Source organism: Triturus cristatus, chromosome 10, assembly GCF_964204655.1.
Source record: "Triturus cristatus chromosome 10, aTriCri1.1, whole genome shotgun sequence".
Lineage (NCBI taxonomy): Eukaryota > Metazoa > Chordata > Amphibia > Caudata > Salamandridae > Triturus > Triturus cristatus.
In genome coordinates, this window is record NC_140593.1 from 123227432 (window position 1) to 123243739 (window position 16308).

At 46.9% G+C, this 16308-nt stretch overlaps 1 protein-coding gene across 1 annotated transcript in view; it reads left to right on the forward strand.

Annotated features, from left to right (window-relative positions):
* The window catches only part of TRIM71 (tripartite motif containing 71), a 351600-nt gene that overhangs the window by 170967 nt on the left and 164325 nt on the right, over positions 1 to 16308 (forward strand). The window contains exon 2 of the mRNA XM_085630588.1: positions 3305 to 3472. Within this exon, the coding sequence (XP_085486714.1) occupies positions 3305 to 3472 (168 nt within the window). The remainder of the gene's footprint in view (positions 1 to 3304; positions 3473 to 16308) is intronic.

Consider the following 16308-nt stretch of genomic DNA (forward strand, 5'->3'; position numbering starts at 1 on the left):
GCGCTAACGCAGTACTCTGCCATCACAGCTCTGTGTGCAACCGAGGATAAAGGACAGCAGTCCTCCATCCACTATGAAGGTATGGTTGATGCATCCCTCCAGCTCACTGGACAGATTCTGGTGTTTCCATTTTCAAGCACTAGTCTAGGCCTCTGCTCTAATGTTAGATTAGTGAGACACGAGGGCCAAAACTAAATTCAGGATACAAGATTAACAAACTTTTGGGCATTTGGGGCCAAGCTACATGCTAGTTCACCATGCAGTGAACATTCCCACCCCACCAAATAGTATTTTTGTAGGTACACAGATCGAGACCTGGGCTGGCACTAGCAAAACGTTAATTCAGAATAGTTCAGCAGTCACCAGATGGTTTAGGGTTTTGATATTTAACACCCGGGGGTATTTGCCTATTGCTTTTCATTAGTTTCAAATGGAAATGTGAGGCACTGACACTTTTAAAGTCCAAGAGAATCTACTGGTTACTATGATTTGGGGAGAGTCTGTGGCCTAACGGCTAGGGCGGTTTCCCTCGGAACTGGGGAACCGGGTTCAAATCTCGGCAAGGACGCACAACATTCTGTGATTCTGGGCAAATCAGTTAATCACCCCATGCCTAACAAAAAAAATGTATGTGTCCGTCTGTAACGTAACTGGTGCTCAGGTAAAGCGCTCTGATCCCTTCGGGTCAAGTTCGCGCTATATAAAACTCCCCCCCCCCCCCCCCCCCCCCCCTAAAAAAAAATTGAACATTCCCACGGTGCAACGAGAATCAATGAGACTTTCCTTAAAACTTCATTAGATATCTAAAATGCAATTGCCATAAACGGACTGCATTGTAAATTGTAACTGGTTGTTGGGAATTTCCATTGGGTAAAGTGGATAATAATGGAGGTATTCGGTGTCAAATTATAGATTACATGACTGAGCTTTTTTTCACGTTTAGTTTTAAACCAAAAAACAGAGGCTTCTCAAATGTCACCAGCTTGACCAATTCAAGTGTCTGTTGGTATGATAATTATTGAATTTAAATTTTAGAATTGTGATGTTACTTAATTTATTCAAAAACATTTTAAGAATGAATTTTGTTAAAATTTCTCTAGAATCTCTAAACTTTATGCAGTGGCTCTGTTACACATACTTGTTTAGCAATATACACGATTGTGCCATTGGTCATAAAGTGAGCGGTTCCTAAGTTGGGCAATTTTCCAGTTTATGGACCTATATGGTTTGGTTTCAGGCCGGTGGGCTTCATCAGAATATTTTGTACTGGGCCAAAAATATTTTTAATTTTTCAAGGAATTTTTAAATTTATATAAATCAGCTATTTTGTAACATGAGAAGTGGCATTGTAGTTTGTTTTCAGCTTTATGGAAATCCTTATTTTCTTCTCTCCATACAATCATTCTGTCTATAGAATGGAGCTGTACGGATATGTAGCTGGCTTGAACAATTTTCGAATCATTTTCTCTAAAGAATTTAGCTTTTGTATACCATAGATCGCTTGATCTCCAAAGCAGCTTAACTAACTCCTCCATAGAGTGGTTATTGGCTTCAAAGCCAATGAAGCACCACTCCATCTTTAAAGATTTGCAAGTGTAATGCTGGATGTGAAGAGGGCGGATTTGGATGGGGAGATTCGTACACAATGAATAAGTGGCCTCTGTGAATGGTTCATGACAGTAGACCATGTTGAGCGGCAGGATCTGCATGGGTTAGGATCCAGACTAGGAACTCTTTTGGATAATATTAAAGCTGACTTGGTCATTAGCAGGTTGCCAACTTAATTATTTTAATACTCTCAGCAATGACGGTGTTCGAGATATGGAATGCAACAATTACAGATTATGATTTCACAGTGTTCATTCACATTAAACAGTATTGGCATGAATGTGGAATTGGTTCTTTGACATGTTGAGAACTTGAAGTTGGAACTCTTTGGCATGCTGAGGGCATAACCTCTGCAATTGCCTCAATGAAATTCTGTGATAATCCTTTCACAGTGCATTCTCTTCTCTCTCCGAAAATTCCATATGTGTATTTGTTTTGCATGCTCTTCCGCCGAATGTATTTCCAATACATTTTATTCCAAAATGTTTTTATTTAAAATTTTCTCAGAGTGCAACAATAGTATTACATATGCGACAATTCACAGAAATATCATCCGTCCAGGTATACAATTTGTTAATAAGAGCTACGGTTTATCCCCTATGTCCAAACGAATGAATTTCAATATATGGCACAGTTTCAGCTGGACATGTCGCATTCATGATAATGTGAGCTGATAACCATCTACCCTCCCAAGAGATAAGATGAAAAGGAAACTTAATTATACCTAAGAAAAAAAGGAGGAAAAAACAAAAGAATAAATCTAACTAAGATGTCATGGTGCAAATAAAAAGAGAAGAGAAATGGGCGCGAGGGTTACGGAATCGAAGTCTTCGCCCCGATGTTCAGCGCAGTATTCATAGCTCCCTACGTTGGTGGGTAATTAGATTAGGAATAAGTGGAGGGTCCTAAACCTTGGATTGCAAGCTGTCAAAGGGAGCCCCTCTGATAGATATCTGACCAAAGGGGACCAAATGTAATCAAAGCCTTTCCTGGTGTCCTCAACGATATCAGTCATTCACTCCAGGGCCAAAGCCCGCCACAATCTTACATGCCACTGGGTTAGGGATGGGGCCTCTTGCTTCTTCCAAGCCGCGGCTACTGCCATTTTCACGGCCGCCAAGCAGAGCCACAGTACGGTTTTGTCACTCTGTGTCTGTTTTTTCAGGAGTGGGTCCCGAACCCCCAGCAAGACCTGTTCCATAGAGTTGGGGAATAGGGTAGCCTAAGATGAGTTTTATTTGGGACAGGATCTCCTACCAAAAAGGTTTGATGACAGGGCAGTACCCCAAACATGTCTGTTGTTTCTGAGGGTACAAGTACCAGTCATAGATAATTTTGTAGTGTGCCTCCCTGAGATACATGGAACAATTGAATTTCGCAATATCCCTACCCAAGTGTTCCCAGTGATTGTCTTCCAAAGGGGCATCTATCAAATTGTTCCAAAAATGTTTGAAGCGCGGCTTTGCTCTGGGTCTCAGCGCTTGGATAAGAGCATACAAGGAGATTCACCCCTTGGAAGAGGACCCCGACTGTGCGAACCTCTCAAGAGGGAGCAACTCCCTGGTAGCAGCCTTCCAATACATTTTAAAAGATAATCTCTGTTGTTCACTCTTGTTGTAGTTTGGTTTTTAATTGTACATTTCCTACAGGTCCTTTGTGGTTACCTTCATCTGTTTAGCTTCCTCTTGTTTTCCAGATGCTGCATTTCTACTGCGACACCTGCTCAGTCCCCATTTGTCGGGAGTGCTCCATGGGACGGCATGCTGGTCACAGTTTTATCTACCTCCAAGAAGCGCTCCAGAACTCGCGCGCCATTACCATTCAACTACTTGCAGATGCTCAGCAGGGACGCCAAGCAATTCAGGTGAGGTGTTACTTTAGTTACACCAAAATCAAGACGCATCTTTAAAATATCTTTTTATCTTAAACAGTCCTTAACAAACCGTGGGGATGCTCTGATCTAAGCCTAAACTGTTTTAACCATTTACCGTTCAGATACACTTTTAAAAAAAATAAAAAATAAGCCCAAAGCTAGCCATCCGCACTTCGTGGACTCTTTTCGAAAGCCACTAATAGAACAAGCTCTTCTCTGCCATTTTCGAGACTTCTTGTAGAATTTGAACAGCATATGTTTGGAGAAAAAAAACTTGACATTTATTTTTCAAGCAAGTCTACTTTTTAGAGATGGAGCGGTATCCCAACGTGATCAATTTGCATCCAGTGAATAGACTGGGGTGCATTTAAGGTTCATGATTACTGTGGAAAATGTATATTCTAAATCAGTGCAGTCTGATGTCAAGGTGCATGCCTTCTTATGTAGCTGTAAGGGTCACCAGGAAGGATATGCCAGTTAGTGCATGGTTGTCAAATGTCCGGTATGCTGCAACTCAGAATTAGGTTCTCGTTTTGTGTTCCTTTCATTTTACTAATGAAAAAAGGAGTAAAATTCTATAGTTCTTTAGATGCTTACAATGTAGTAGGATTGTAGGTAAATGTTTCTTAATAGTGTCTGCCTTAAAAAAGATCCCTTCACTAATCTTGACTTATTGGCAGATATGAAGTAATTCTCTATTTAGAGTGCCTGGATTTTCCAGCTCCATCATTACTTCATGGCTTAATGCTGCTTATTTTTTATGTGAGTTGGCATTCGAGTGCTATCATCTGCTATGGTTTTAAAAGATTCAGATTTGAAAGGCAAGACTGTAACTCGAGGGTATGCACCACTTCCTAGTCTGCTTCTGTGATGAACATGGGTTTCTCAGGCGGGATCAGCACCTGTTTCATCTCCCTTGCTCATTTCAGATAACTGGACTTTTGCTGCAGTGCGAACTACACCAAGCCATTCTGCTATTGAAGGTTTCTTCTAATGGCCTATTATCAGTAATTTGCAGGATAGTGATATTTCAAATTTTTAAGTTTGTACTTCCTGTGTTGGCCAGGGAACTGTTTTGAAGGTATATCTGTGCTGATAATTAACGGTGGCCAGTTAGCTCTTACTGCGTTTTGATCATTGTGAGAAGTTGGCCTGGTATATGCTGTTCACTAGTTAAAGTGGACACCTTGCACCAGTACAATTCAACTCTTATGGTAGACAGGTTTAAGACAACCTTTTAAAGAAAGCTATCGTAGTGGTAGCTGTGGAGAGCAGCCTTCAGGCTAAGTCTTGGAGGAATGTAAAGCAGCTTGTTTTATCTTGTAATCTCTTGAATTACTAAATGAAAGGACACCACACAGGTATATATATCAAATATATATGTATTTATTACTAGACACACTCTACTAATCTCTTTATGAGATTCGAAGATCTGGAACATATGCACAAATCAACGTTTCACAATAAATTAAGCACAAATATGGCTGGGGCCCTAGGGGCGTACCAGACCATATACTAAAAAAGAGACTTGGAGATAACGACTTGAGAAGGGACAAGACCTAGGGCCTTCAGAAGCGCTGGGGCCTCACTAATCCACCCAAGGCAGGTAAGAAAAGGACCCACGGGAGACGCATGCAGTGTGAGAACACAGCCGCGGATCCCAATTGACTTCAATGGAGCAAGTCGCGGTTGGAATTTTGGAGTTTTAGGATACTTCGGGAGAGTCTACAAGCAAGTCACTTACAGGGTAAGTAGTTCTAGAGCCAACACACACAGGAGCACTGTAGTGCTGGAGTTACTTCACCCAGGGAAGCCGGGTGCATAGGTGTCTTTTGGTGTCGGGTCACGGCGTCGTTTTCAATGGGAGCCAAAGAAGACTTGCTGCTTGTGAAGACAGGTGAAGTGTCCGGTGGAATCCAAGCCTGGATTCAGAACAAAGAAGACCTGAAAGCAAAGGGGACAGTGTTCAAAGTCACTTGGCAGTGACCCGGGGCAAGGAAGATGGATGCCCACAGTCGTCGGGAGATTTCAGGTGATCTTGACTCTTCAGCCACGAGGTCCAGGAGGCGTCGATTACGACCAGGAGCTGGATTTGGCGTGTCCCACGAAGTCTGCAGCTTACTGCGGTGTCGGTGACCAGATTGGAGCCAACAAGCCTTGGCAACAGCAAGTCTCGTGGAAAGTGTAAAAAGTCAGCGGTGCAGACCAGCAAGGTCTGAGGGACTCACCCAGCGAGGGTAAGTCAGGGCAGGCCTGGAGCAACCAGGGGAGCCCTTTGGTTTCGTAGAAAAGTCTTCTGGGGACCCACAGGCTAGCCGGCAAGGGATCGCAAAGACGCCTCGGGAGGATTCACTCAACAGGGCCCCACGGTCACTCAGGACGGGGTAGGCCTCTGATCTTCGGTGGAAATCCTGCTGGAGGCTTGGATCACACGTGGCCCAAAGCACAAGTTCGTAGAACGTCGTGAAGGGGTTGCACTCGAAAATAGTGCATGGTCCCCAGGGATTGCGGTTCCTCGTCACTCGTGGGGTCCACTTGCCTCAGCGTCGCTGGGGACTCACGATGGCCTTTGAGAAGTCAGGAAATCCACTTACGGGGCTGCAAGGACTTCGGACTCTGGCGGGAGCGGGAAAGTTTGCGACCGTTGATGCAAAGTTTTGGTGCCTGCCAAGCAGGGGAGTCACTCCTTGACTCCAAGGGAGATTCTTCAGTCTTCCAGAGGTAGTGGAACGTCGAAGGTCCAGGATTCTTCTTCAGAGTGTTGTCCAGGGATATCTAGTTTGCAATGGCAAGGGTTCCCTAACTTATACTATAAGGAAGGGAGGGTCTAGCTCTATGACCCCACCTATGGGAGGGTCAGGGGCACTTCCCTTTGTCCCGTTTCATGCCAGAGCAGGGGCAGGTAGCCCCTGAACCGGTTTGAGCTGGCATATGTAAAGAGGAGCCTACTGCTCCCCCAGTGCAGGATTTCAAAGCACTCTAGGAGTGCACCCACCCAGCCGCAATACACTAAATCCTGTCTAGGAGGTGACCACACCTCCCTGTGACAGGATGCCTATTGTTGGGCCTCCTCCACTGCGAGTTTCGGTCAGCAGCAGGAGGGCAGCCCAGTGTCTGTGACTGGTGGCATCCATTTTGTGATGCCAGGGCTCTTCAGGATTCTACCGTGTTTCCACAGTGGGTACATGTCTATCCCTCTAGAAGGGTGGGATCATACTGGGTGTATGATTCCAAAGCGTTTGACACCAAACACGACATGTTTTGATGCAGCCATTCCAAAGTTAGCTTTTACCGCTAGGTTATAATGCACTTAAGAGTATATGGTTTAACCACATCCACAAACCGCCACAGAGAATAGACTCTGAGAGCTGCAGAGGGGCCCTGCTCAGGCAGAGGCACCCCCTCACATGGAAACCAAGCACCCTGCCCTCAGGATTGATAGGGCCTGCCTTAGGGGTGACTGATAGGTTTATATGTGGGTGCAGGTAGAGATATAGTGTACCTATACCTCAGTGAGGAGTGCTAACACTATCTCACCCAGGCTGCAGTTGCAGGTCTGTGGTGTCAGATTTAGTCTGCTTCCCAGGGGTGGCATAATACATGCTTCAACCCCTGGTAGGCCTGTGAAGTACCTATGCCCTTGGTACCTAAGGTTCCATATACTAGGGGCTCATACGGTACCACAGTATCCAATCACTAGTGCATATAATATGCACTAGTGCATATAATATGCACTCCAAGTTGTTTAGGGAGAACAGAGAGGCTGGGGCCCTGATTAGCAGGGTCCCAGCCAGACTATAGCCAGAAACCAGTGTAAACATCAGAAAAGAAGTGAGGGCAACATAAGCGCAGATCCTACTCTCCTACAATCATTCTTCAACGATCCTCTACAAATCAGATAACTGATCAAGGCAAACCTGAATTGATCTCATTCAACAGTATTACTGAGATTCCCCTGGGGCTGGGCACCATATAAGAACTACTGTATTTCTAGTTAGATGGATGGTCTAGTAGAGCCTTCTTGGCATCCAACGTGATTGCCACTGTGGGGGGAGTCTGAGCATGATATAATATTTGTGTATTGTCAAAGGAAAGTCTATTTTTTAAGAAACCCACTTGTGAGGGGTGAATGAGTTTGGAGATATGCCTTTGAAGTCGCTTAGCAAGGATCATGGCGTAAATTTTGCAGTCTAGTTTTATCAATGATATTGGCCTATAGTTTTTAGGCTGTGAGGGATCTTTTCCATCTTTGGGTTACACTGCTATGATTGCTGCAGGGGTGCCACTTATTTGGCCCGATTTAGTAAATTGATTACATTTATTCATCATTTTAATCACACCCATCACTAGGTGACAAGAACATCATATTCCCCCTCCTACCCCCCCCCCAACCCCACCCCCCCTCCCAAATCATCCGTCCTCTTTTTGGAGGAGGACACCATTTGTTGGCCTCTCCTAGCATGTGCTTCAAAAGCCATTCATAGACATGTTTCTCAGCAGCTTTCCATCTCTGATGTCTCCTGACCGCTGGCCCAAGGTCATGAAAAACACCACCCTTTAATCCTTGCACTATTATTGCTGCCTCACTTGGGCAGCAGTTGTCACAAGGCTACCTCGCGGATTGCGCTTCAGGGATATACCGGCTGTGAACACAGTCTTCTCCCCTGCTCTACTGGCTCCCGTTATGCTGGACCAAAGTCACTGTTGGCTCCTCTTTTTGCTGCTCCTGCACTGCTGCTGTACCTTTGCTGCAGTAGTCTTTGCCTTGATAGCCTCACTCATGCTGGCTGCAGGTCCTGTGCGGATGTCTTCTTTCTTTGTTGCCTGAAGTGACGCGAGTTAGCCCAGTGTTTGCCTCTTGTACAGTGGTGCATTTATTGAGATGTTAACTGTACTCCCTAATGTGAGGGATTAGACTGCCACCCCAGCAAAGAGATTCATAAAGCTTAATTCACGGACCATTATGCTGACATTAATGACCTACAATAGCACAAGATCCTTCACAACTAATTTTTTTTTTTTTTTTTTAACTCTTTGCCAACCTCACATATGATGCCTGCCCCCTCCCATCGTATTTCTATGCAGGGGACGAGCCTGCCTTCTGTGTATCCTTACATGTTGACCTACTCACTCTAATGGGCTTGTGGTAGGTGGGAAAAGGCAGAACAAGAAACCACAAAACCATAAATACATCAGGGTTCTCCTGACTTCCAGTCCTGCTTACTATTTTATGATGAGGTTAATAGAAAGATGATAAATATACCACAGGCCTGCACTTTCACCGCAGTTAAAGCAAGCTGATGCTTCCTGCAGACATCAGATGCTCCAAAATCTGTGGCCCAACTTCTCACCTTTCTGACCATCTATATTGCTTGTAGTTTGCTGAAGTCCTGTTCCGCAAGTGTGTATGAATAGACAGACACCTATGCTTGGATAATTGCTGAAACATGTTTTTCAATTCTGCAGTTTTATAATCTTTTTTAAGGTTTTTATGGTCTGGCTTGACAGCGCAGCTGTCCCCAGACAATTATGTGAGAATCCGAGACTGGCTTGGCTCCGCCCACATGATGAGAGTCAGGAGTGCATGTTTTAATTGAGCAGAAGTTGTATACTTCCACAGAAAAGTGCTTGCCCTCCATACAACTGTGATCGCTTTGTTTATTTATCTAGCTGGCTGTGCTCTAACTTTCAGGGGCATACACATGACATTGAAAGGTATTAAAGTGTCTTAGATTACTAGATACTTTATGGTGTTTTTCTCTGGCAGCAGACTAGATAGGAGGAGGGCAGTCATTAACCTACATGGATGTTTAGGCCTGGCTTGACAGTGCAACTGTCACAAGGCCTTTTAACCTACAGCAATATTATTCTACAGTTCTTTGCTTTCACATAAATATCCATTCACTATGCTATCTACTTGTAATGCTTCAAATTACTATACAATAATCCTTTAAAAACAGACCTATTGGTTATTGGCATTGTCATTGTTGTAAGTAGTAATACCTATCCCTTTCCAACTTGCTTTCTCTTCAGTTCCAATCTTTCTTTGATTGAGGCTTTTAGCCTTTTCTATACAGCACCTTTTACCTGCAGGTACTAGAATGCTTGATTGAGTTGCTAATGCTTTTGCCCGTTGTCCTGTGACTTTTAGTCTATGGAGGCCTCTAATCTATTCCCACCACTAAGCTTTTATGTAACGTTTGGCTTTCTTGCAAGGATTCTAATGGCAGTTTGAGTGTAGCCGGGTCAGAAGGAATACGCAACAGGCTACGTCGGGACAAGGAAGGTTTTATTTTGAGATAGTCGCGTCTTCTGTGGGATGCCAGTTTCAAGTAACAAACTCAACGAGTCACGAACATAGGGACCAAAACACTCTCCAACAGGTGCACAACGACGAGTCTTCCTCTTCGTCTTGGGGCGGGGAGTTGTTCGTTTTGGTTGTCTTCTCAGTCCTCCCTTAAACGTCAGGCAGAGGCAGAGGGGAATACTCCGGGGTCCGCAAAGAAAAGGAAGAACAACAGAAAGATGGAGGTCAATACTGCATCCCGTTTGACCAACCTCAAGAGGGTAGGGAGTAAGGGAAACACGCCGGTGCACAAGTGAGTAGATAGGAGTTTAGACTGGTGGCGGTGAGGAGTGGCAGTGAAGGAGGGGTATTACTATTTACAAGGAGGAGGCGGCGAGCGGCAACGTTTATCAGCCCTCGGACTTCTCCCGCCTCCAGACCCAGCCCGAGAATCTTTCCCGTACCTGGGTCAGCCACGCTCCTCTGTGGGCGTGGCACGGCGATGCGTGGTCGCGGAGGCCTCCTGGCTCCGGCTTCCTTCTCTGCTCTCGTTCCCTCCGTCCGGGCTGGATGTCTTCTCCGGGCGTCTTGGAAGCTCCTCCGGGTCTCGACTCTTCGGTTCTTCATTCTCCGTCTGCTCTAGCCTCTCTCCGGTGTCAATGCACACTGGGTTCCGATATCTGGGATTCCTTATTGGGTGCCAGCCGATGACGTCATCAAAGGGGGCGAGCCTTCCTGCAGCACGTCCCAGTTAAAGGGACCAGCATCCGAGTCTGATATGTCTGTTTGGGAAGCCTGCCACGAGTATCAAAGGGGGCGAGCCTTCCTGCAGCACGTCCCAGTTAAAGGGACCAGCATCGGAGTCTGATATGTCTGTTTGGGAAGCCTGCCACGAGTCCCCCTGGTGAGAAAAAAGCATAGGGTCCATGATTTCACGGGCTTCCCACCAGTCACCCCCTTGTCCGATGCCTTCCCCGCTGACCTTGTGACACTCCTCCACCATTGGTTTCTCCCGATTGGGGAGAGGGAATGTCCTGGACAGATAGTCCGCGCTGCCATTTTCCAACCCCTTGCGATGTCTAACCGTAAATGAAAAGGGCTGGAGGGAGAGGAACCAACGGAGTACCGCTGGATTGTTAGCGATGTTCCGGCTCATCCACTGGAGGGGGCGTGGTCGGTGTACAAGATGAAATGACGGCCTTCGAGATAATATCGCAGCTTATCTATGGCCCATCTGATTGCAAGACACTCGCGCTCAATAGTGGGATACCTCGTCTCCCTCGGAAACAGTTTTCTACTGACATAGACTATTGGGTGCTCTATACCATCTGTTGACCTCTGTGACAATACGGCGCCCAGGCCCTGGTTGGAGGCATCGGTGTGTAAGATAAGGGGGCGTGAGAAGTCAGGTGAGGATAACACGGGGCTAGAGGTGATGATGTGCTTTAATGTATGGAAGGAATGTAACATCTGTTCTGTGGGGTGTAGGAGGACCTGGGGTTTTACGTCTTTCTGGAGAGTGTTGGTTAAGGGAGAAGCTACCTCGGAGAACCTGGGTATAAATCGTCTATAATAGCCTATCAGGCCCAAGAAAGCCCTCATGTCTCGTTTAGTGGAGGGGAAGGGGGTGTCGGTGATGGCCCTCACTTTTTCCTTCTGTGGGGTTATGAGGCCGTGACCGAGTACATACCCCAGATAGTTTACTTTTTGGAAGGCTACCCGTGATTTCCTGGCATTCACATGTAAGCCGGCTTTTTGTAGAGTCTGAAAGATAGCATGAAGGTGCAGTATGTGCATCTTCCAGTCGGGGCTAAAGACCACACTATCATCTAGATATGCTGATGAAAAGGCGCGGTGGTCTCTGAGGATCGTGTTCATGAGTCGCTGGAATGTCGCTGGGGCACCATGCAGTCCGAATGGCAGCACTGTGAACTCGAAGAGTCCATCGGGGGTTGAGAACGCTGTTTTCTTTCGATCCTCCTCCCGCAAGGGTACTTGCCAGTACCCTTTTGTTAAATCCAGTGTCGTGATGTAACTGGCTTCCCCCAGTTTTTCGATTAGTTCGTCTATACGTGGGATGGGGTAGGCATCGAAGGACGATATCTCATTGAGAGCCCGAAAGTCCATACAGAAACGGGTGCTCCCGTCCGGCTTTGGCACCATCACAATGGGAGAAGACCATTCACTCCTGGAAGGTCTGATCACTCCTAGATGTAACATGTCCTGTACCTCCTGCTGGACTGCTTTCCTTCTGTCCGCGGGTATTCTATACGGACGCTGTTTGATCACTTTTCCGGGCACATTGTCTATCCGATGTTCAGCGAGGTGGGGATCTTCCCAGGGAGGTCGGAGAACAGCGATGAATAAGAGTTAAGGGCTTCCCTCAGCTCCCCCTCTTCTTTCGTGGTGAGTTCGGTGTTGATGACTAAGTGCTGCAAGGTGTTAGTATCACTTGTCAGGGTGAGCACAGTGAGGGTGGCGGTCTTTGGTGGCGAGCCTATCCACTTTTTCAACAGGTTTATGTGGAATACCTGGGTACGATTCGGTGTTAGCTGTAGTTTGTACGTAGTATTCCCAATGGTAGCGACGACTCTGTTAGGGCCTTTCCACTCGGTCTTGAACTTGTGGGTAGGCGTGGGCAGCAGCACCAAGGCCCAGTCGTTCACGTTTAGGGATCTCCATTTTTTTCCTCGATTGTAATAGCGAGTCTGTTTCTCTTGTTTCTTGGCGAGGCTTGAATACGCCAGGTCCCGGAGTTTGCCGATTTTTGCCTTCAATCCCTGAGTATATTCCAGCATTCCTCTGGTCTCCAGGGTTTCTTCCTTCTCCCAGGCCTCTTTTGTCATCTCCAGGAGGCTCCGTGGTTGGCGACCATACAGCATTTCAAAGGCGGAGCAGCCTAGGCTGCTTTGTACCTGGCTCCTTAGAACGTATAAAGCCAAAGGTAGGAGTTAGTCCCACTCCTTGCCATTCACCTCTAACATTTTTTTTTAGTGTCGTTTTCAACGTTCCATTATATCGTTCCACTAACCCATCCGTCTGAGGGTGGTAAACGGAAGTCCTGATGTGACGCAAGTCCAGAATCTGGCATACTTCTTTCATTAGACTGGATACGAATGGTGTACCCTGGTCCGTTAGGATTTCTTTAGGGAACCCTACTCTCAAAAAGAATTCCAGGAACCGTTCCGCTATGTTGCGAGTGGTAGGGGTACGAAGAGGGTAGGCCTCGGGAAACCGGGTGGCATAGTCCACCATTACTAGCACAGATAGGTGTCCTTTTTTTGTGCGGGGCAAAGGCCCTATTAGATCATCCCTACTCGCTTGAATGGGGTCCCTATCACGGGTAGGGGCTGTAGCGGGACGGCTGGGGGCCTATGGGTGTTCCGTTTTTGACAAACAGTACAGGCCTGGCAGTGTGCTTTGATGTCTTTATAAACCCCCGGCCAATAAAAATGCCTCCATACGTTCTGTGTTGTGTTTTTGGACCCTGTGGATTTGGGGGTCTTTTGGGGGACCACCCAAAGATGCAGGGTCCACCCTTCGTCCACGGGTCCGGGATACAAACTGAGACCAACACTGGAGCGCCGAGAGAAAGGATATTTATTACAATCTCATGAGATGGAGAGAGAGCATCGGCAACAGACACCCGCAGCTTGTCTGAGGAGGCAATCTCCTGAGTGCTTTGCTTCTGCACCTTATATACCCTTCATCCCCACCCTGTGCGTGCTAGGTGAACAATAACAAACACCAATAATTTACAGACAAGCAATGGTCAGTTATGATACAATCAACAGGTGGTGGCTGTTTGGCCCCTGCAGGGCATAGGTGAAAAAGGCATGATTATATGTCAAACAAAGGTTAATCTGATAAGTCCACAGATGGTAGCTGTGAGGCCCCTGCAGGGTGTAGGCGAAAAGCATGTTTATACGACAAGTAAAGTTCGATCAGATAATTCCGCAGATGGTAGTTGTTGGACCCCTGCAGGGTACAGGAGAGAGGAATGATTACACAGCAAGCAGAGGTCAATCTGATAGGCCTGCAGATGGTAGCTGTTGGACGCCTGCAGGGTGAGGACGATAAACATCTGGGAAACTCCCTGTCCGACTGGTTGAGCATGGGCTGGTCAGTTTGTGGCAGGTCAAAGCACGAACAGGGTGTGAGCGTCCGTGCAGGAATGTGGGAGGTCAAAAGTGGAGCTCCAGAGTGATCGTGAAAGCGAGAGAAGGTCAGTCATGAAGGGTATAGCACAAAATGGTGGAGTGAATGGCAAGATAACAGACCTACTTTTCCACAGTCCCTCCTTTTGCCATAAGCGAAAACATTTTATTTTTTTAGTCAATATACAATGTTCATCAATAGCTGTGTCTCACGTTCAGTCCTTATTTTATCGTTCTTGACCTGTGCATTTACGGGGACTGACTATATAGCATTTGCGCAGAGGCCACAGAGTGGAGGACCACATTGAAGGCAAAGACAACAAAAGAGAACCAGGGCAAGAGGTATCCGGATGATCATTAGAACCTTCCATCCCCATGTCAGCAGAAGTTGCCATATCCAAGAACCAAGGGACCATGGGTCTGTATCTTGATGGAGGTCAGAGGCTATTCGATGGAGTGCGGAAATAGCCTCGTAGACAGATGATGAATGATCCGGAACATACACGCAACAGCTGGTGCCGATGATGCGACATGCTCCTCCGCGGTCAGCTAGGATGACATCAAGGACCATGCGATTTTGTAGAGTGACGAGGCGTACCGCTTGGAGCGCCGCAGTGTTGTTGGCCAAAATACCAGCTGTGATGTTGACGGTGGCTTCCATGACTCTGGTGAGGTGGCGAATGGCTCCGCTGTTTGCCATTGGTCCCCAGAAGGGAAGGATGCCCTTCATGGCATCCAGGAATTGTTGAGAGATTGTGTCTGTTTGTTCACCCACATCGTTGCTGCGGCAGGCACGATGATGAAAAGGAGAAGCAATGTAGACAGGGGTAAGGAGGAAAGCAATGTAACATGTGCCTCCCCAGTTCTCGTGAAGCCAAGTGTAGGCCTTTGTTCCACACACGAAGTAGGTCTTTGGGGAGGCAACAAGGGGCGGTGGAGATGTCGTATTCAGAGTTGTCACGACACAAGAGCTGTCCCCAACGTACTCAATACCTAAGCCTCTGATACACATTAGTCCAGGAATGTGAACAACAGCTAGCGGTGGGGTCCGCTTGGCGGGTGTCCTTGCTTTGAAGCTGGAGAAGCGTATTCTACTGGTAGTCGAATACCAGCATTTCCTCCTTCTCATCCTCAGACATGCATGTAGAATTGTTCTTTGGACAAACAGCATTGCCCGTTTTGTTCTGCCAGAACTCATCTTGCAATTGTTGGAGAGTGATGTCGGCAAGGCCGCTGGACCGATGGGCGCCCATGATGAGCGACATCCAGGCAGCGCAAGAGGCGTGTATAGAGTAAGAGTAAGGGAGGAAGGGAATGTTATTCTCCGTGGAGTGAGGCAGGAGACCACAGACCCAACAGTTCGTTTTATTCAATACCTCATTTATTTTATTTAGAAATCTGTTTATTGAGGTTTAAATGACATATATCACATCATGAAGCAGAATAATGTACAGTTACAGTTGACGTGTAGTAAAACAGTCATATTAGTGTACCATTAGCTGCAATAATGGGAGCATCTCGCAGTCCCCTTCCACACCGAAGGCCCCCACGACAGTGATTACAATTGCTGAATCGCTATGCATCCTAAATTCTTACCCTATGCGGGGAACTATAAGGTAGAGGCATTACAACTGCGTTCACTTTCCTGTAGTGATTCACCCTAAACAGATAACCAATTCCTTTATCAGTAACAAGACTACGCAGTCGGGAAACTCTCACCCCTGCAGAGTAACAACTATTAAGGACAACAGCAGTGCTCGGTGTTTGTCTAACCTTCCTCCACCCATCGCCTCACGGAACCTCCTCTTCAGCCCCGTATCCCCCGCTCAAGGTACCATACAGCCAGTGTTGCGTGTGCTCCAATGTCTCACTATTCCGACCAAAGCTACGATACTATGTGTTGCCGCACTCCGGGCAGATCAACCCCTCGCCAGCTAGCGTGGCTCCCTCAGCTTACCCCCCATTGTCCTCTGTGACAGCCGCTCCCAATTGCAGCATGGACTGTAACAGTGACTCCCATTGGGCCGCTATGGGTGTCCTCCTGAGCCCCAGTGTTTCCTCCCTCCGGAGGGCAACACCCTCCGGCTTTGCCCAGACCAGAAAGGAGCCGCGCCATGCCTTTACATGTGGGGGGGGCATCCGCCTTCCAGCGCTTGGTGAGGAGCCGCTTTGCCACTACAAACCCTAGGTCTATGAATCTAGAGGTGGCCTTCGTGGAGGGCGTTCTGTGAAAAAGATGCATCAATCGTTTTATTCAATACCTCATTATGTTGATTCAACATTTGGATGAAGGTGTTGTTCCAAAACTCTTGTCGCCTATTTTGGAGATAAGGGGACAAGGAGACATGGGAATGTTCAGGAGGCGTGGCATCAGTGGGAAATGT